The 21,849-nt window shown below is 41.0% G+C and overlaps 1 protein-coding gene across 2 annotated transcripts in view; it reads right to left on the reverse strand.

The window, feature by feature from the left end:
* The window catches only part of ADAMTS20 (ADAM metallopeptidase with thrombospondin type 1 motif 20), a 246,153-nt gene that overhangs the window by 171,443 nt on the left and 52,861 nt on the right, over positions 1-21,849 (reverse strand). For both annotated transcript variants that reach the window (XM_040343882.1, XM_040343881.1), the window contains one exon: positions 9,392-9,654. In XM_040343882.1, coding sequence (XP_040199816.1) covers positions 9,392-9,654 — 263 coding nt within the window. The remainder of the gene's footprint in view (positions 1-9,391; positions 9,655-21,849) is intronic.

Raw genomic sequence — 21,849 nt, forward strand, 5'->3', positions numbered from 1 at the left:
TGCATATTAAAAAGTAAAATATATTTTTGCATTTCTTTAAAATTTTATGGCTTTTTTATAAAAAAAATATTAGTTTTGATGAAAGATAGAAGCCCTCTGACCCAGACAGTCCAGCCATGCGCGAAAGGGAGGGATAGGGATGTTCTAGGTCACAACAATACAAAGATAGTGTGGAAATGATAAACAAATAAAAATCTTAAAACATCAAAACATAAACCTGGCTTCCAGGAAAATTGCCTTAATATAGTATACAGTGCTACAGAAGTATCAATTCTACCATTCTGTATACTCAAATTGGGCCATAAGGAGCAATATCTCAGAGGCAGATAGAGTATGTTCCATAAAGAGCTTCCATCTGGCAAAGAAGATTTTGGTAGGCCCACAGTTTAATTTTGCACTATGGTATCCAGGGAATTTAACCTCCCTGGCGGTATGATTCTGTCTGGAATTACGTACCAAAAGCGGTACATTTTTTTTCATGGAAATTTGGTGATATGTATTATAGGCCTGCAATTCTTAGTAATTACTTACTTAAACCTGACCAAAACAAGACTCTAGTAGACATTCCAGATGTGATAAATTTGAAACACAAAACACATGAATTATAATTAATCAATAATATAATTTTATTCAACAAAGCAATGAAAAATAAAGAAATTAGTCAAAGAAAGAAATTCAATACACATCCATAGTGTGAAACACTTTGAAGCAAGGAAATAGACAAAGTCCGACATTGCAATCTGGGCAATAGTACCTTGATTCTTTTCGGACTTTTTTCCCATTTTCATCCCTCTTGGCGCAGCAAACGACGCACATCCTGGTAGGCGCTAACTTTCGTGCGGTTGGCGGTACAGGTTCCAAAAAATGACGACCTGTCAGGCGCTCTGGATTCCCAACGTCAACAGAGCGTCGTCCGTGTCTGTTAGCAGACACTGATGCCGTCGGGTGATTGATAAAGATCTGCTCAGCCAACTTCCATATAAAGTCCGAATGAACAAGAGGTATGTTCGTGTTTTCTTTGTAAAGGATATAGGCGTTCCAAAGACATTGTTCAAGGAGATGCCTAAAAATCTTTTTATAGTACTTCTTTTGTTGTTTTCGCATCGCCGGGTAAAAAGTCATCGCCTGATCGGCTCGGTCGACACCTCCCATTGTGTGGTTATAGTCGATCACGACTTGTGGTTTCAGCACTTCGTTTCCGTATTTTGTGCAGACCATGGCAGTGGAGGTGCTGTGCACGGTGCTCATGAGACACACGTCCTTTTTGTCTCGCCAGCGCATTGCCATCATTTTGCCCTTTTGAAAGGCAACCATCTCTCCTTTTTTTATTTTTTTATTGCCAAACGTAGATGGCATGTCACGCCGGTTTGGCCTCACGGTACCATACCCGTCCGTTTTATTGAGGAGCAAAACCTCATAAAGTTCTGGTGACGTGTAAAAATTGTCTGTTGTCACGCAGTATCCCTGGTTCAGCAATGGGTCCAGCAGTGACAGGACAGAAGACGTGGCCATCCCATAGCGGCTGTACCTGGGATTGAATTTGTTACCTTTCCCGGTGTAAATTACCGAATTCCATATATAGCCGGTGGATGATTCACATAGCATGTAAAATTTTATCCCAAAGCGCGCTCTTTTGGACGCAATAAATTGGATCCAACTCAGGCGTCCCTTGTAGGCCATCAGACTTTCGTCCACACTTACGTCCCTTTCTGGCACATAGGTCCGCTGAAAGTTGGCAACAATCATCTGGCACACCTCCCAGATTTTTTTCAGCTTTGGCGCAGGATGTGTGGCCTCGTCAACTTCTTCGTTGTTGGCGAAGTGCAGGTTTTTCATTATTAGTGAAAAGCGATACTCGGACATCACAGTGCCAAAAAACGGAGTGGCCAGCATCTTATTGGTGGTCCAGTACCACTTCTGGAGCGGTTTGCCCACCACCCCCTGAAGGATGATGAGTCCCAAAAAATTCCAAATGTCCTCCTCGGTGACCGGTTCCCATTTTCTGGACCTGGAAAATCTGCCACGCAGCGTAGCAGATTGCTGATCGTGGTAGCGATTGGTCTCCGTCACAATTTGTAAAATGACCTCCTCAGATAAAAAGAGTTTCAAATACGCCATAGGGTTGTCGGCCTCCACATTTACCTTCATCCCAGGAGATCCAGTAAATCGGAACCTCGGGGGCGCTGTCTGGTCCGCATCACTGTCTATAGGGCACCAAGTGCGCACATCACTCAGGTCAGGTGCGGGATCATCTGCGGCGTCACTTTCTATATCAGTGTCAGTGTCAGATCCAGATGATAAATCTCCATATGATTCACTGTCGCTCTGATCTGCGAGCAACTCCGTGTCGCTGCCGCTATCGCTGTCGCTCAGCTGGTCCAAAAGCGCATTTGGAGGACAGCGCTTTTTTGATGCCATTTTTTATATGGTTTATAAGGTTTTATATGTCAGCAATGACAATGGCAAGGGGCAATGAAAGGGCACTGTGTCAGTTTTCAAAGTGATACAGTGTAATCCTCTCAGATTACATTGTATCACCACCTTTTTATGTGTTTGTGTTGGTGCAACATTTGAATTTCCCTCCCAGTTCCGTTCCCATGCACCATTGCGGTGCAGGGAACGGAACCAGGAAGTCAGATGACTGATGGACGGCGCGGTGTGTGTCTCGGCGGCGATCACAGCAATGATAGATCATCGCTGGATCGCCTGGACAAGGTAAGGAACACCGCTGCGCTCTCTGCACATTCACCCCGAGCGCGACTCGGACTAACCGATAGTAACATAAAAAACCAGCCCCGAGTCGCGCTCGGGTTTACCGTCAGGGGGGTTAACTATTTTTTTTACAACCATGACATATGGTGCTGTAAGTGAAGTCCACAATTTGAGAATTGCTTTACGAGTTGCCAGTATTTATGGCTTTTTATTATGACGTATTCAACTGTAGAGGTTGGATTACCTATAATGAGACAATTTAGGGGGCCCTTAAAAGCTGACAAGAGGGGGAAACGACAAAGGACAAAAGAAAGAAGGGCGGAGTAGGAAGGTGAAGTAACAAAACGATCTAGTGACTGACATTGACTCTGCCTCTTGATGTTAACTGTTGTCTCCTGACAAAGGACTCTAAATGAAGTTTGAAGAAATAACTGTTTGGTTGCAAGCCTACTGCACTGCACAGTACCTGCAACTACAGAGGTCAGTGAGGGCTTGTTTTAAATATGTATGCCCTGGTTATAAAAATATGTAAATATTTGAATGTCCATAGTCTGGCTACAGTTCTTTATTAAGTGGACCAGAGGTGTGATCCCCTAATATAATGTAACTTGCTAGTATTCCAAATAAATACTTATGCCATTTTATGAACACTGACAAGAAATTGTTCGATATACTTTATGCAATACAATTTGTAGAGTGAGATGTTCAATACATTGGTGTCATTCATAACAGAACAGTTTATTGATCACTCCATTGTAAACATTCAATTTTTATAATAAAATGTATATATATAAGAAAAAAAACATTAGGATTATTAGCATGTCTGATTATGTAGCTATCACTGTCTTAAAAGTCAGTCAACTTTTTTTCACTTTTCTATGAAAGCACAAAAGGGGATTTTTTTTAATATTTTAATAAAACATGACCATTTCACGTTTTCTCTACCATGTGTCAGTGCAAGCGCCATACCATGGAAGGCCACATGTTTTACCTAAGTAAAACAAACAAGGTTAATGTTTCTTAGCTACAAATTATTATTAATATTATTATTATATACAGATATCCAAAGACACCTGACAAACAAAGCATCTATGTAGTAACATCCAATAGCCACATTTGCTGTAAGCCACATTTTGGTACAATGGAAAAGGTACTTCAACAAGCTATCTACACTCACTATAAAAAAAATTGTTAACATTTTAGTCATCTGAGTATTTTACTATGACAATTTAACCATCCTTCTTTAAACAGATAATTATAATAACTCAACAACAGACAGGAGAACATGATTTAGGATTATATTGGATTAAAGATTATCACTAATGTACTTTGCCAGCCTCCATCCCCTTCTGATAACACCCAGGTGAACCACAATTCTTAAGCCCAAAATCTGCCTGCATCTGTGGGTACAGAAACAAGCCACTGGAGCTTGTTCTCAATACCCACATGGCAACAGCAAAGGGACGGACCGCACTCCAATGAGGTCAGCATAAAACGTTACTGTTTAAGGCTGGGTTCACACCTCCGACGGATGCGGGTCACAGCAGGTGTCTGGTGCGTCCCTGTTCTCCGTTTCAGGGATGAATCAGGGCTTGAATCATTCTTGCTTGAATTCAGCCCTGAAACTGAGCCAAAGATGCACAGTGTTCCTATGCAAGCTGCACCTCAGCCCCAACATAGATATGTGAAGTTGTGAACCAGCTCCATAGAGAGTAGGTCACGATCTCCTCTCATGCGTTTGCTGCTGGTTTTCAAGCATGCTTGTCTGGCAGAAGCCGGCTAGCTTGTGCAATATATACAGTGTATATATGTAAATATATATATATATACTCTGTATATATCAAACACACACACTAAACAAACTATTTAAAAAAGTATATATACACTTTAAAAAGCTGAAAAAAAACAACAAAGCAATGACTACTTTCTCTACCTTGTTCCTTGCAGAATTATCTCCACTGCAAAAAAAATAGACTCAATCATAAAGAAAAAGATAACAGTTTGCTATAAAGTCATCACAACACAGTACTGTGTATTCTTGCCAGCAATGCTTGCTAAATTATTTATAGTGAAAAATACATGCGCTACTTTCTCTAATCTTTGCTTAATTATACATTTTATATTTGATCATTCTAACCAACACACATTTATTTCAGTACTATAGTAATTGAAATAACTTTCCTGAAATGTTGATAGGAAAAAGAGCTTGAAAGGTCATCAAAACAGCAAGAAGAATTAATACTGTGTTATTTTAAAATGCAAAGCCTGGAAATATACTGATTTAAGTATGCATTTCCTTATCTAGTACTGCTGCCCACTGCATTTCATTGTGCGTAAAGTACAGAGGCTCTCAATCATGGGTGGGTGCAAGCTTCCAAGGAGAAGTGATCATATCAAATGTCACACTACGTTCCTTGTAACACACAACATAGAATTTATATATAGAATCCATCTACTCATACTACTGACAAAAAATAAATCATATCATTCTTTGCAGAGAAAAGTAGCAGCCTGCTCATTGAACTGTTAGACGTGCGTTCACATCAGCAAGGTTAACTATTGCTAGAAACATAAATTACCTCTATATTTTACAAACATTTTATTAAGGTCACCTTAATTATGAAAAATATGCAAATATGTGTGATTTAGTGCAGCACCTGCTAGATGCGGCTAAGGCCTGCATCCCCCTGTGCTGTAAGTCCCCGCGCCCCCCATCGGTAGCCCAGTGGCTTAGAAAGGTGGACGATATTGGCAGAATGGAGGACTTGATCCTCACTAGCCAGCATAGACAGGAGACATACAAAGAGACCTGGCAACTATGGAATATGTTCAGATACTCTGAGGAGGGACAGAGCCTTAGGGGAGAAGCTCAGGACATTGATCAGGTCAGCCCACGCGCAAATACCCTGGCCTCTGAAAACTAGGATTCAGGGGCGAAATTAGAGCCCATTGGGCCCTGAGCGACCTTTTGTGGAGACCCATGATTCGCACCCACTCCCCCCCCCTCTTGCCTCGACCCCCCTCCCTCCGGGATTTTCACCCCTTCTCTCTCCTACCTATCGGGCCGGGAGCGGTTCCCGGCCCTCTTCCTATCTTGACTTTCCATCCTTCACTCTGTCTTTTATTCTATCTCTGTTTTTAACCTTAGAAAACGTGGGGTTGGCCGGCCCCTGCGGGCCCGAGCACAGGCCTGGCCGAGTAAAATGGGTGGACCTCGGTTGCACAGGTACACGATCACTCACGCTCGCCATGATTGGCCCCCTTTGGGTCATCAGACAATGCTATGCCTGGCTCTGAGTTAAGGTGGCATGATATGCAACCCTGTATATATTTATGTATATTGTTACCTGTTTTCCCATTTATGTGATGTTATATGTTGTTGGGGTCCGTGTGGACCGTTTTTTCCTCTGCTTTGAATAAATAAAAAATACAAAAATAAAAAACGATTGTGTCAGAACGCGGTGACGTAAAACACGACGACGTGCTGAAAAAAAACGAAGTTCAATGCTTCCAAGCATGCGTCAACTTGATTCTGAGCATGCGTGGATTTTTAACCGATGGTTGTGCCTACTAACGATCGTTTTTTTACCATCGGTTAGGAATCCATCGGTTAAATTTAAAGCAAGTTGGCTTTTTTTTAACCGATGGTTAAATAACCTATGGGGCCCACACACAATCGGTTTTGACCGATGAAAAACGGTCCATCAGACCTCTGTTTAACCTATCGTGTGTACGAGGCCTTAGATGTACTAGCAAATTTAAATACAGTAACAAATTGAATTTGAACGCCAACTAATACTTTATAATCAGTTACAGCAAACATTTTTTTCCCTTTTGGGATAAAGGTTTAACATTAATAAATAAAGGCTCATAATTTTAAGCACCCCTGACAGTGTTAAATGATCTGTTGCATCACTGTTTTTTTGAACATCATGTTTCTTTAAAACTGATGATAGAATATTCTCTTTTCAATCGAAGAAACAGCATGAGACCTTGATAGCACTTGCATAACAAATATCCATCAGCCATATGCGCCAACAGCTGTAAAGGGGACATTTTGATGTACAGCTGTCATATCTCTCAGATATATTTCCCCATATATACTATGGGCAAATATAAAACGTTAATTGAAATCAAATATAAAAAAAAGCATGCAGATTTAAAGGTACGTGCAATTATTTTTTTTCACATGCTAAGATTTCTTGAGTGCTCTATCTCAGACAATTGTTTGGCTATTTTCAACTTTGTGTCTCGGGATTCTCCAGTCCAGGTATCTACAATTCTGCCTACCAAAGTCACTTTGAAGTCTAATTATGTATACCCCCTCATGTATTTTTATTCTAGACACAGACATAAACATTCAGAAGATGCGACCTCCAAGCTATAATTGTAAGTAACAACTATAGCATAAACTTACTCGCTGAGTGAGCTTATTTATGCACAGTGAAGATACCTCCAACGGCGACTCTTCCTGGACAAAAAAAGTGAAAAGTCCATTCCAACCAATGATTTCTTCCTCTGTAATGTATCAGCTTAGATTTATCTGCAAAGTTCTGGGTAGTCTATAGACATACAATTGTCTCCCATCATGTCCACAGGTTCTTCCACTAATCGTGCCTTTTGGGACATGTTTCAATGTGGAAGTGTTTTACTATGTGGCATACATGAATTTGTGGGAAGATTACACTGGAAATGAAATGAAGATATAATAGGACTGACTGATGCAATTTTTGGTCATCTGATATTCAAAATACAAATGTGACTGCTGAGATAGAAAGCTGTGCTGTCTTCCCTTCTTCTCTATGATGTTGACATACTAAGTACGTTGAGCATTGCCTACTTGTGGGAGTGGGGTCTACTGCGGGAGTGACGGTCTGTGGAACAGTTTTGTTGGTACCTGCAAACTGCGAAACTGCTGCGGTCATGTGACAGACCCATTCATTTTACAGCGAGCGTTTTTTGACCACTCTTTATTGGGGGTTGTTATATTCTAGTAAGTCCCCACCTGCTGCACTTGGGTGGTGTGATCTGCCGACTTGCTGGGATTTGAGGGCTCTCTGATCCATGTCTGCTGCTGACATCTATCGGTTTCTCATAAGATTATTTTCATCCTTTTGACTCTTTATTGGGACCTATGGGCCAGATTCACAAATGAGATACGACGGCGTTTCTCCTGATACGCCGTCGTATCTCTGTTTCTATCTATGCGACTGATTCATAGAATCAGTTACGCATAGATAGCCAGAAGATCCGACAGGTGTAATTGTTTTACACTGTCGAATCTTAGGATGCAGTACCGCGGCCGCCGCTGGGGGGAGTTTGCGTTGTAAACCAGCGTCGGGTATGCAAATTAGGAGTTACGGCGGATCCACGACGGTTTTTCGCGTTCGCTACGTCGCCGCTAGTCTAGTTTCCCGTCGCAAAGTTACACTTTTTTTTTGGTGCCTTAACTTTAGTCAGCAAGTGTATTGCTGTCTAAAGTATGGCCGTCGTTCCTGCGTCGAAATGTAAAAATCAACGTCGTTTGTGTAAGCCGTCCGGGAATACAGAAGTACGCTACGCGCGCCGCCGTTCAAAAAAATGACGTCACAGCGCGCAAAGCACGGCGGGAGTTCGGAAATGGAGCATGCGCGGTAGGTCCGGCGCTGGAGCGCGCCTAATTTAAATAGCACACGCCCATTTAAATTGGCCCGCCTTACGCCGGAGGCCGCCGGCGTAGGTTTTCATCGCAAGTGCTTGGTGAATCAGGCACTTGCGATGAAAAATTGCGGCGGTGTAACGTATCTAGGATACGTTACGCCGTCGCGATTCTACGTGAATCTTGCCCTGTGTTATTTTAGCGCTGCACTTTTTTAGCTTGAATTTTGCTGCATAGAAAAGGAAAACTTTTTCCTGCAGTTCGTCTTTCTTAGATTTTCTTTATTAGACTTCAAAGTGACTTTGTGAATCTGTTGCAAAGTTTCTTACTTGGAGATCCACCAGTAACAGAACTTCCTGTTGGAGACATATAATGCTAATCTACTGTCTTGCTATTAGCAGAAGCGAGGTCTGCTTTTTGTAAAAATTTCTTCAGTTGGCAATTGGGATGCCCATTTGACAACCCTGATAGGCACCCTAATAGTCAAATGGTCAAATGAAGAAGTGTGTGTGGGCAGCCTAAAAATGCTGCAGTCAATTGAAAGACAGTGGCTTTACAGCAGATTCAATTGTATGAGGTGAGGAACTTTGCGAAACATACTAAGAAATATATATTTGCTTTACATATGCTTTAACAACTTGCCTAAACTATGCATTTATAGAAGATACAAACATCAATATTGGAAATAAAAGAAAAAAAATGGAATGAGTAATACAAATTAAAGCCTTAGTTTTGTAAAAAAAAATATGTTTTTTTTTTAATCAGCAAGGGGACAGTATTTATAGTCAATGCAAAGTGTTCCTTGTGATGATTGCGATTTTTGTTAAAAATCTAAATTCTCTAATCCCCTCCTTCCCCCACATTGGAAAAAATCCAATAGGAATTCGGCAGTAAATGACTGCTTAACTGATAGCTTTCCACTTGATAAATATGCCCCTCATTTATGTGTCAATTAATATGTGTAGATTAGTACGTGTCTTCATTTATATAAATTTTCTTTCACACACCTAAGTTTTGTAACCATTTCTCCCAGCCACTTACTATTGACATCAGAGTTAAAATGTAGTGCTGTAAATTTCGGCCGTGATGTCGCACCATTTTTACGTCTGCTGCAACCATGAGTTCTACATATCTGGGATAAGATATAAAGCGTTTTCTTCTGATGTGTATCCTGTTTACATCCTCTTCTTTTGTGGAATTTTGTAGTAAAGTCAGAGAATGTTCCAAATTTGTAAACATGGCAATATCTTCTCCTAAGTTGCTTGAAACATGAACAGGCACCACATTGTTCTTCATTTCAGACTCTGAAAATAAATCATAAGATAGCATTATGATATTCTGACTTTTTTTATCAAAATGTATTTAAAAAACTTGGTTTGCAAAAAAAAAAAGAAAACTTACAAATAATTCAAAATGCACTTTATGTGGAGATACAGCCATGACCTGTTTTCATAAACACTATACACAAATCAGTTACCAAACGATCACACCAGTTTGTATCCTAAGTCTCCTGTACTACTTGGATTCAACTCCCATGTGCAGGAGGAAAGCTTTACACTCCACCACATTTTTCACAAAGCATAAGCATGCTTTTCTTCTGGCTGGGATTTTTATATACCTTCATGTAAAATTTCTAAACAAGCCAAACTTTTAAACTATTCCATATTTAATAGCTTGGCAGAATTTTGTTTATGATTCTTAATCCAACCAAAGTGTTTCCTAAATCAAATGGGTCATTACAGTCATTATTCATATGCTAAGGTCGGACAAGACCCCTTGAATGTACTATATCAGCAGAATGTTTGCATGCGAGGCAGTGAATAGTAAAAAGAACATAAAGAAGAATAGAGGAAAATAAATGCTGTGTTAAATGCATGGGAAGTGTTCTACTTGGTGTCCACATAATTCTGTACCTTAAAGCGGTTGTAAACCTCTAAAATGTAAAATGAACAAAACATATCCTTCTATAGGTTGTACTAGCCTCTATCCAAATCACCTAGTCTGTCTCTCTCTCATTCCTCTGCTGTCTGCACAAGTCACTTCTGACAGTCTAAGCCATCATTAGACAATCCTGAGGGATGGCCCCATCCCCCCTTCCAGCACACAGCAGGTGATTGACAGCCTCAGCTGTGCACATTTCCCCATGAGACTGTGTAGAGAGGTGTGCATTTATTCTCTCCACTCATATATCAGATTACACTCAGCTCCCTGCTGTGCAGTGTGTGACATGAGATCCCTGCCGCCTTCTGAAAGTGGTTCTAAAGGCAAAACGTTTCTTACCTTAACGCATTCCCTGCTCCCTGCTCATCTCCATGGGATGTGTAGTACAACTAATACTAGTTAGGCCTTGCTTTAAAATTGTATTATTTCGTTAATTTCCTTGTTCCTCATACCCCTACCGATTCACCTGGAGGCAAAGTGTTAAAGTTAAAAAACACGACACAGGTTTTTTAAAATAATTTATTAGTCTGCTCCGGGGGCCCCCCCTGTCTTCTTTAGCTCTTTTGGCAGGGGGGGCTTTTTCTTCCGCTCTCCGGGGGGGTCTTCTCCGCTCTCCGGGGGGGTCTTCTCCGTTCTGGGGGGTCTTCTTCTAACTTCGCCGCTCTCCGCTGTTGACTCGGCGCACCCCGGTTCTTCTCCCGATATCCGGTGCCTTCTCCTTCAGCGATTGCCGCCCGCTATCTTCGTGTGTTAGCTCAGTTACTAGCAGGCGGCCATCATGCTCCGGTACCTACCCACGTGGTACCTACCCACGTGGTACCTACCCATGTGGGTAGGTACCGGAGCATGATGGGACTGTGAGGCCTATATAAGTCGGATGCAAGCCGCGCACCTGTCATTGCAGCGAGAAGAGGCGACGGGTCAACATCGGAAGAAGGGAGTAGAAGAGAAGAGAAGAAGATGACGTCACAGAAGAGCGTGCTCGCCTGCTAGTAACTGAGCTAACACACGAAGATAGCGGGCGGCCAGTGCTGAAGGAGAAGGCACCGGACATCGGGAGAAGAACCGGGGTGCGCCGAGTCAACAGCGGAGATCGGCGGAGATAGAAGAAGACCCCCTAGAGCGGAGAAGACCCCCGAGAGCGGAGAAGACCCCCCGGAGAGCAGAAGACCCCCCGGAGAGCGGAAGAAGAATCCCCCCTACTAAAAGAGCTAAAGAAGACAGGGGGGCCCCCGGAGCAGACTAATAAATTATTTGAAAAAACCTGTGTCGTGTGTTTATTAACTTTAACACTTTGCCTCCAGGTGAATCGGTAGGGGTACGATGTACCCCATATCCATTCACTTAGGGTGGGGGGCCGGTATCTGGGGGCCCCCTTATTTGAGGGGTCTCCCAGATTCCGATAAGCCCCCCGCCTGCAGACCCCGACAACCAACGGCCAGGGTTGTCGGGAAGAGGCCCTGTCCTTATCAACATGGGGACAGGGTGCTCTGGGGTGGGGGGGCCCCGCAGTGCGCCCCCCTGCCCCAGAGCACCCGACTCCCCCATGTTGAGGGCATGCGGCCTGGTACGGCTCAGGAGGGGGGCGCTCGATCGTCCCCACTCCTTTCCTGGCCGGCCGGGTAGCGTGCTTTGGATACGGGTCTGGTATGGATTGTAGGGGGACCCCCTACGTTGGTTTTTTCGGCGTAGGGGGGTCTCCTTACAACCCATACCAGACCTAAGGGCCTGGTATGCTCCTGGGGGGGGGAACCCATGTCTGTTTTTTATTTAAAAATTGGCGTGGAGTTCTCCCTCAGGAATGCATACCAAATGCCGCACCTAGAATTGGCAGGAATCCAAGTCGGATCTCCCGTCGCTTCTATGACGGCTTTGTTTTCATCGCGGCAAGCCAGCTCGGCGCTGGCCCCCGAGATGGGGCTCGTAGGTGCTCAATCTCGCCGAAAAAGGGAGCGAGATTGACACAATATCGCGGTCACCCACTGTACTTGGGTCTAATGCGTGGATATTCCCTTGCTATACCACCGTATAATCCTGTCCCATAAAATAACAGAGATTAAAGTTAATTAAAGACCAATTTGTTAGTGTTTTTATTTATATCAAGCCATTTCTATGACCCTTATACTCAGTGTATTTCTGGCTATACAAACAGATTCAGTTACAAGTGTCACAAAAATGTCTGTATATAAATAAAGACACACTTGTTTATGAATGGTCCCTCTCACAAAGGTCTTTAAGAGCCGGTTCACACTGGGGCGACTTGCGATCCAAATTCATGTCGCCTCACGTCGTCCCAAGTCGCGCTGTAGAGAAAAACAATCGAAGTGAATGGGAGCGGTGTTAATACACACGACTCAAGGCGATCCGACTTCAGAAAAGGTTCCTGTACTACTTCAATCCGACTTGTAGGCGATTTGTACCCATTGATTTCAATGGAAGTCGCCTCAGAAGTCGGATCACTGTCTTAACTGAAGCGACTTTCCAGGAAGATAACATACATTTCTCAGACAAACCCCTCCCTCCCCCCTCCCTCCCCTAGAGCTGATCGTTGTTTTATTGGCCACTGGAAAGTCTCCTGTCCTGGAGACGACTTCAAGTTGTGTTGAAAAATCGCCCCAGATCACCCTGTGGTTCATGTTCAAGTCGTGTCGGAGTCGCCTCTGAAAGTCGCGCTGGAAGTCGTGTCGCCCTAGTGTGAACCGACTCTTAATAAATTTTAATTTATAACTCTTTTTTTTTTTTTTACTTTTGTGTTCTACTTTTTTTTTTTTAACAGTGAGCTTTTGTGTTCTACTTTTCATTGAGGAGTATTTGAGCCCCAGTCTAATAAGTTTGTGAGGAACAAATCTTTCTTCTCCTTTGTTCCGCTACACATTGTGGTTGTTCACCACAAGTCCATTCACTTCTCTTCTCAGTCAGAGAGGAAAAGTATTATTGTTTAAATAAACATGCTCTCCTCTGTGAACTTTATATGCAGTAAATAGCTAGTTAACTTAGTTAATTAGCTAGTTAATAAATGGACACCTTAGAGATTTTGTAGGGTTTCCTCTCTTCACTACTTGCTCCAAATGATTTGTTGCATTGCACAAGTTCACTTGAAGGTTGCTTCTTCACACCCCTGAAACTTTTCCAATAAACTACAAACCTTGACAGCAATTGGCAACAGTCATTTCCAATGGTACTGGTAGGAGTGATTCTATTATCTACTTTGCATTACTGCAACTAATGCCTTGTACACACGATCGGAATTTCCGATGGAAAAACTCTGATGGTATTATTTCATCGGATATTTCGACCGTGTGTGTGCCCCATCTGAGTTTTTCCATCGGAAATTCTGAAAAACTTAGAAAGAGAATATGTTCTCTTTTTTTCAGATTAAAAAACCTTCTATCAGACATTCTGTTCGTCTGTATGGAACTCTGACAGAGAAAAAAACACGCATGCTCAGAATCAAGTCAACGCATGCTCGGAAGCATTGAACTTAATTTTTCTCGGCTTGTCGTAGTCTTGTACGTCACCTCGTTTTGGACGGGCGGAATTTGGTGTGACAGTGTGTATTCAAGACAGTTTGAATGAAATTCCGTGAGAAAAATCTGTCTGAGTTTATCCCGACGGAAATTCCGATCGTGTGTACGGGGCATAACAGCTCCATGCAATGTTGTTAAGACTCAACACCAACCAAAGCCTGTTTTTAGATTTGGAATTCACTGATTGTGAATAGAAGGGAAAGCACATACTGATATCTGACTGCAGTAGAGCATGTCTGTTACATTATGCCAAATTTGCCTAAGTGATAACTGTTAAACATTTGCTGAAAATAAGTTAAACATTATATTGAGAATGTATTAAATAAATCTAAGAACTGGGGTGAAGACTGCTATCCATCTAATGTTTGTACAATTATTCCTGTGGAGACCCATTGCAGATGATATATGAAATTACAAATCCTGAGTTCAAGTATAACCTCATATACGGCAAAGGTCCACCGTGTAAAAATGAATGGGGTTTACAAACAAGCATGGGATTTCTCACATATCCTATAAATCCATCCTAAAATTCCACCCATGTGAAGAATAGATGAATGTAATAAATTGTATTCAGATAATGGGATAAAAATATATGCTACTAGCTCATAACATTTTACTTCTGGTCTTGCTCTAGATTATATTATAGGCTGGGGAACTGTATATTGAAGGCAATTGCCTGTAAAAGGGCATGTTTACTTTACTTTGGAAACTACAAAATGGTAACTATGTAATGTGACCGCTAAATGTAAGAATTCAATGTGGAATAGGAACTGCAAATTACATCTTATGTTGTAAATCTCCCAAAAAAATTAATATCCAAGGTCTATTATTCCAAAAATATTGTAGGAAAGGTCAAAAATCACCTAACTCACAAACTAGAATCAGAGAGTATCTTTAAACGAACATAAAAACATTTCTTTCCGTTTTGGATAGAGAATAGAAGAGTTAGGGTTATAACCTCTATCAGGTTTTTACTGTTATCTGTTTTCTTTTCAAATTTTTTATTAAAGAGCAAATGACAGAGTACAGAAACAATTATTTGCATGTTACCACACAAATGAAAACATACTGGTACAATCCACCAGAGGCAAGTATCAGCTTAAAGACGATTACAAAATATATAAGGTGTGGAGGGTCAAAATACAAAATGAGGATTGTCAAGCATATCTCGTAAATATGAAAGGACCAACAAATCCGCAGCCAGAGAAAATTAACAGAAAAATCTACATAAGTAGGGGGGGGGGGGGAGGATAGGGGAGGTCCTGTATCATCAAAGGCATATATACCAAAAAAAAAAGGGGGTACTCTGTACATTATACTGGGACATAACGGGATGTAACACTAGGCAATAGCTAGTAGCCTTGCCCAGTAAACACAAACAAGAGCATTTCAATTAAGAACAGAGAAGGAAAAGAAAGAAAAAGATTAGAAAAGAGAGGACAAGGGGAATAGAAGGGGAAGAGAAGGCCGGAGCGGCCTGGAGAAGGTAGGAGGGGTAGGAGGGACTGTTATCTGTTTTTTACTTCTCGCAGGACAGAAAATTATGGAAAATCCTACATTTTGGGACTGTCACCAAGTAAGGGGGGCAAATTTGAGTAACAAAACACTTCCAATAGGAGCACCGATTCCACGGACAACTGCTTAAGAGGGGCTCTGCTCTTAGTTTGCAGATATGTCCACTTATTACCTGTGGTGTCCTCAGGACATGAAGTTAAAGAAAATCTACCAAAAAGAAACAAAACAGCAAAAAACTTGACTCTCCAAAAACATATATACATGTGTAAGGCAATAAAGCCTTAAATATGGCTCAGGGCAGTTGTTCCAACCCTACCTTACGAGAACTTAATGTTTTATGTATTTTAGAAAAAAAAATCATAAGCCAAAATCATTACCAGTAACTTGGTGCAATTTACTGTTTCACCTGTTATTCTGGTAGGAGATGTGGGAAACATAAATCTGAAAAGAAGAAACATATTCAGAAATGTGCTGAACTCCTGCTATATTCAACAGATGGAAATACAAGAGGTTCACAAGAAGCCACAGCCCTTTTTTAGAACATTACATCATGTGTACTATAAAGAATAAAACGTATAAATGTCTGGCATGGAGCCAGCTGTCAGTTTTAAACAGAACCATACTTTGTTATCAGCTGTGCAGTGTCAGAATTTTTTAAATACCTCTTAGCAGTGGCTACATGAAATGTAACCAAAAGAGACACTAAAATAATGTGAAAAAAGACTCGATGACATTACCCCTCTTTCTAAAAGTCAATAATTTGGAATGTGTGTATAAAAAAAGATTAGTTTTGTTTCTAAATAATAAGAACAAAAAATAATAATTGCCTGATTTAAATTTCTATGCTGTACGTGTAGTTTTCGTGATTTTGCTTAATAGATCACAAGCCATTATAAGCAGCCTTTGTACTCATGTGAAATAAGCCAGTGTTTATTTGGTGTATAGACTGGAAAGCTAAGCAAAAAGAGAAAGTTTTAAGCAAAGTTAAATTTAAAGAAACTGCATACTAAACGAATTATATGCAATATACCTATAATTAAATGTGATAAGCAAGTCTTTTGTTTTAGCAGCACTGAACGTTGGTCACATGAACTATCTCTAAGTTACAGATTGAAATGACAAATGTGTGGCTAACATGCTGGTATGATGAGCAGTGGTCTCAGTTTCCTGCCAAATTCAAGGTATTCTGTAACAGGACGCGTGCAGGCACAAGATCAAGAAATAGTTCAAGCTACTACAGAGCATTAGGCAGTCTAAAAGCATGGCAGGACTACATTTAGTATCTGAAAAAAATTACACTGTGGGTCCATTCAGATTTTGCCAATACGCTTGGGTGTGTTACTGCCTGCACAATAATGTGCAATATTTTGTATTTTAATCCTTTTATTAACCACTTGCCGACTGCCCTATAGCTACAGGGCTGCAGCTGTGGGCAGAATCACGTATATATACATCATTTTGCAGGGGGCGCACACACGTGCTGCTGGTTGGCTGCTTCTGCTGAGATGATTCCCAGCAGAAGCTGACCTGTGGGTCCCGGAGACTTGATGTCCCCTGGCTCCCGCTGATGGTTAGTAAAACACGGAGAACTGAGATATGCCTATGTAAAAAAGGCTTATCTCAGTTCTGACAGGGAGAAGGGATGAACCTGTGTCTCTGCAAAGCAGAGACTAGAATAGATGTCTTCCCCTAGTGAAAGCACCACACTGTAAAAAACACTGGCTGGGCACAAACCCTTTGATTGCCATAAATGTTTAACCCCTTCCCAGCCAGTTTCATATTTTTTGCACTGATCACAGTATCAGTGTTACTGGTTCCCACAATCTGTCAAACGTGTCAGTTAGTGTCCAATAGTCCGCCACAATATCACAGTCCCACTGTACGTTGCCGATCGCCGCCATTATTAAAAAATTAAAAAGATTTTTAAAAAATCCATAAATACAGTATATCCCATAGTTTGTAGACGCTATAATGTATGTGTAAACCAATCAATATAAGCTTATTGAGATTTTTTTTACCAAAAACATGTAGCAGACTACTGTACATATTGGCCTAAATTTATGAATACATTTGATTTTTAAAAATTTTGATTGGATACGTTTTATAGCAGAAAGCAAAACAAATTGTGGTTTATGTTCTAAATTTCTGGTCCTTTTTATAGCACAAAAAAAGAAAAAAACAGTGGTGTTCAAATATCACATATCAACATAAATTTTATTTGAGTACAGTTTCGCACGCATGTGCAATTGTCAGTTAAAGTAACGCAGTGCTGTATCGAAAAAATATCCTGGTCGTGAAGGGGGGCTAATCTTCCAGAGGTCAAATGTTAAAAATAACAAGAGTACAATAATATAAAACAATTAATTTGTGATGCGTGAAAAAGTGATAAAAAAATCATTATAACACATAGACATAGCAACTAGAGGTCCTTCTGTAGGACTCATTAGGTAAAGAGATAGACAGCAACCAACATCACTGACCTGATATAGATAACATCAATCAATCTACGTTGAACTGAATTAGAGTGGGAGAATGCTTTGGCATCAGCACAAATAAGTGTAATGAAAACCGTAACTTAAGCTTAGACGCACAGAAAGCTTTTGACCGTTTAAACTGGTCCTTTATGTTTGCCACCTTGACGAAATACGGTTTCTCAGGTCCATTCGTGCAAGCTTTGAAGGCACTGTACTCCATACCCACCTCCCAGGTTCGCTTGGCCTCCTGTGTCTCACCGTCATTTCCCTTGAGTAATGGTACCAGACAGGGATGTCCCTTATCTCCCCCACTATTTATTCTAAGTCTTGAGCCTCTGGCTGCGGCTATTAGATCCCATCCTGATATACGGGGGGTGGCGTTGAGACAGGAGTGCAAGCTTTCACTCTTTGCAGATGACATATTGTTAACAATCACTCGGCCACAAAGCTTTCTTCCTTACCTTCACGTAACTCTAGACCTATTTATCAGCCTCTCGGGTTTTAAGATTAATCCAACCAAAACGAAGGCTCTCCCTATAAATGTCCAGGCGGATGCACTCGCCTCTTTACAAAGTAACTTCAATTAGCGCTGGTGCACCCACTCCCTGAAATATTTAGGAGTCCGCCTGTCCACTCTCTATTCTACCCTATACCAGGTTCATTTCCCTCCTTTGTTTATAGAGATAAATAAATTACTGAAGTTATGGACGAAGCTCTCGTTATCTCTCATTGGGAGGATAAATGTCCTCAAAATGTCTATACTCCCCAAGCTATTGTATTTCTTTGAAACTCTTCCGGTACTGATCCCAATGACTCAGTTGAAAGCACTCCATAGGAACTTTCTAAACTTTATCTGTAATAGCGCCTCCCATAGAATAGCCAGCTCAGTTCTCATGGCCCTCTGCCCGCACGGTGGTTTAGGGGCTCCCGATATATTTAAATATTACTATGCTACCCACCTAAAACCTCCTGGACGTCTAGATTTGCCCCAAACAGATGGTCTGAAATAGAGATGGGAATTACAGCTCCTGCTCACCCATGCTCCATGTTATGGCCCTTGTCCGATAAATTTGTTGCTCAATTACGAAAGATTTGTCTGAACCCTATGCTATTTACTCTTTTAATCTGGAAACATTGTTCTAGTAAATTTTCTTTGTCGTCTCCTTGTCCACCCCTAATAAACATTCTCTTTAACCCGGAAACCCCTGATAGCTTATCATATGATTCAATGCTACCCTGGACCCAAGCACACATTTTCCAACTACGCCACCTGGTACACCCAGTGACACGCAAACTATTATCTTTCACAGACCTACAGTCAAAACATAAAATTCAGAAAAAATTTTTTTACTCCTTCCTACAAATCAGACATTTCTTTGCTTCCAGGTCTCCCCAATTGACCCTGAGCATCCCTACTGACTTTGAGGTGATGTGCTCTAGAGGCCCTCACGAACTTCTCCAGATTTCCACTATCTACAAAATCCTACACTCAGCTTCCCCCCTCTGAAAATACCCATTTATACATGAGGAAGTGGTCCCACACATTGAATAAGCCCATCCCATTGGGAGACTGAAGACGAATCTGGGAGGCTGCCTCTAGAGTTTCTCGATGTGTAGCCCAAAAAGAAACTACATACAAAATACTTATGTTCTGGTACAGAACTCCTGATTTTCTAGCAGCGCATAACCTGACCCCACATGGCCAATGTTGGAGATGTGGCTCCTCTGTAGGTACCCATTTTCACATCTTCTGGGAGTGCCCTGTAATAACCCCCTTTTGGACACAGGTCCATAATTTCCTGGAGATGACCTTGGAGATAACTGTACCCTTTCAACCTCTAAATATGTTATTGGGCCTACCTCTCCCTAAGATATCCGAAAATCTTTGCAAATTACTGGCCTTTCTTTTATTGGCAGCCAAACGTGTCATTCCTCAATGCTGGAGAACTACCTCCCCTCCCACTTTCGCACAATTTCTATCGACAATTGCTGATATTCGAAGGATGGAACGTCTTACAGCTGTTAAACGATTCTCTTCCCAAGTTAGAAGCTATTTGGGAGAGCTGGGGCTCCTCTGACTTTAACACAGAATCTCACTCTACTCCACCATAACTGCTTATCCATTGACCATTTCCCTACAGATGTGTATGGTTCGATCTCATTCCTATAAGTAATAGAATGTTGTTATATGCTTATGCTCAGCAGAGCCATGATAAGTTGTTCTTGTTAAACCCACTACTTATTTTCTATCTTATGGTATACATTTCTTGTATGCGACCAGACCTGTATGTTCCCTGCTTAAAATATGATTGTTCATTTCTTACTCTCTTATTCATTCAAATGTCTGGCTTATATAACTACTATTGTCTGACTTGAAAATCTATAAATAAACAATAAAACAAAAAAAAAAAAACAGTAACTTATTGGTACAGAAAATAGGAGGGGGAGGGTGACATGGGGGACCAGAGGGAAAACAAACTTCTAAACACATGAGAATATGACCATAGAAGCAGCCAAATAGAAAGACAAATATACCTGGAAGTAAGAATAAGACCGAGAATTGAAAGTTGGAAGCAAGAAAATAGAAGAAAAATATGGAGTAGAAGAGGGTCAACCATGGACTCAGTAAGGGACAGACAGGTAATGAATCCATGGGTCCCACAATTTATCAGAACCTCCACAGGAATTGTTTTGAAAAGGGCTAATTCCAGGGATCTAGAGGATCTAGAAATATTCACTCCCATCACTGAATGAATGAAACATCCGAATCCACACAATCTGGATACTATAATGTGTGATATTTTGCATAGTAATGTGCATTGTGGTAAGGCACAAAATGAATGGGCTGCTCATGCATCACACTGCTAATTTAACAGACGCGCACCTTTTTATTTTTTTACCACAACCCACAATGGTATGCTGTGGAGCTCTAAAATGCATGTATGTTTTTATGCAGCTAAACCCCACCATATTTCCTGTTACTGTGTCCTTTTGCAATTTTCTGTATAAAAGACAAATGTTATTAGGCTGTTTCCTGTGCTGGACAAATGTTTTTAATTGATTTAACACCTTCCCGCCCGAGCTATAGTAAAATGATGGCCTGGGGGGACATTTGCCGTTCTGGGTGGACGTCATATGACGTCCGCCCCAGAAAGTGCCACGCCTGTGGCACGATGACAGATCTGTGTACCGGCCCGCTGCCGGTACCATGTGATAACTGTGACCAATCACAGCAGATCACACGACAATTGTACATAATGGATGACTTTCTTTCATACCATAAATTGTGTACTATTGTGTTGATCTTTGTCATTGGTCACAGTGATCAAATGGTTCAGACAAACAAGGTACAGAACATCTGTGGCCATTCACAGTTAATCACAACAGTAAGCTCTGAATGAATAGTTTTCATTCAGAAAAAAATGGTTGCCTATAAAAGTGAAATTCACTGCAAGCAATTATAGTGTGTAAACTAAAAAATACAGATCACCTCCACAAAATAGTAGTATTACTATGGTAACACTGTATAGCACTGGTCACAGTATGTAAAAAAAAAATTGTAAGAAAAAAAAGAATGTAATAAAAAGAAAAAAATGTAATTCAATTGTTTTTTTTTTTAAATACTGTCACTAGTGATCACTGCCACACCAGTTATATGATGATGCTGTACTGCTGACACTATGTACACTACACTTCATTTCTTAATTTTCCCAAAAAATGTGACAAAAAAATACAAATTGAAAAACTTGCCCTGCCTCTTACTAAATACCTTGTACTACTTTACAAAAAAAGGGGTAATTTAGGGGATATTTACACCTTGTTCCAAATTATTATGCAAATTCTATTTCAGTGTCACAAAGATTAAATATTTTGTTTTTCAGTTTAACTCATGGATGGCATTGTGTCTCAGGGCTTTTTTGATCACTGAAAACAATCTCGGACACCTGTGATAATTAGCTTACCAGGTGGACCTAATTAAAGGAAAAACTGCTAGGACCCCTTTCACACTGAATCGTTTTTACAGCGTTTTAGCGTTAAAAAT

The sequence above is a fragment of the Rana temporaria genome, chromosome 3, assembly GCF_905171775.1.
Source record: "Rana temporaria chromosome 3, aRanTem1.1, whole genome shotgun sequence".
NCBI classification, from domain to species: Eukaryota; Metazoa; Chordata; class Amphibia; order Anura; family Ranidae; genus Rana; species Rana temporaria.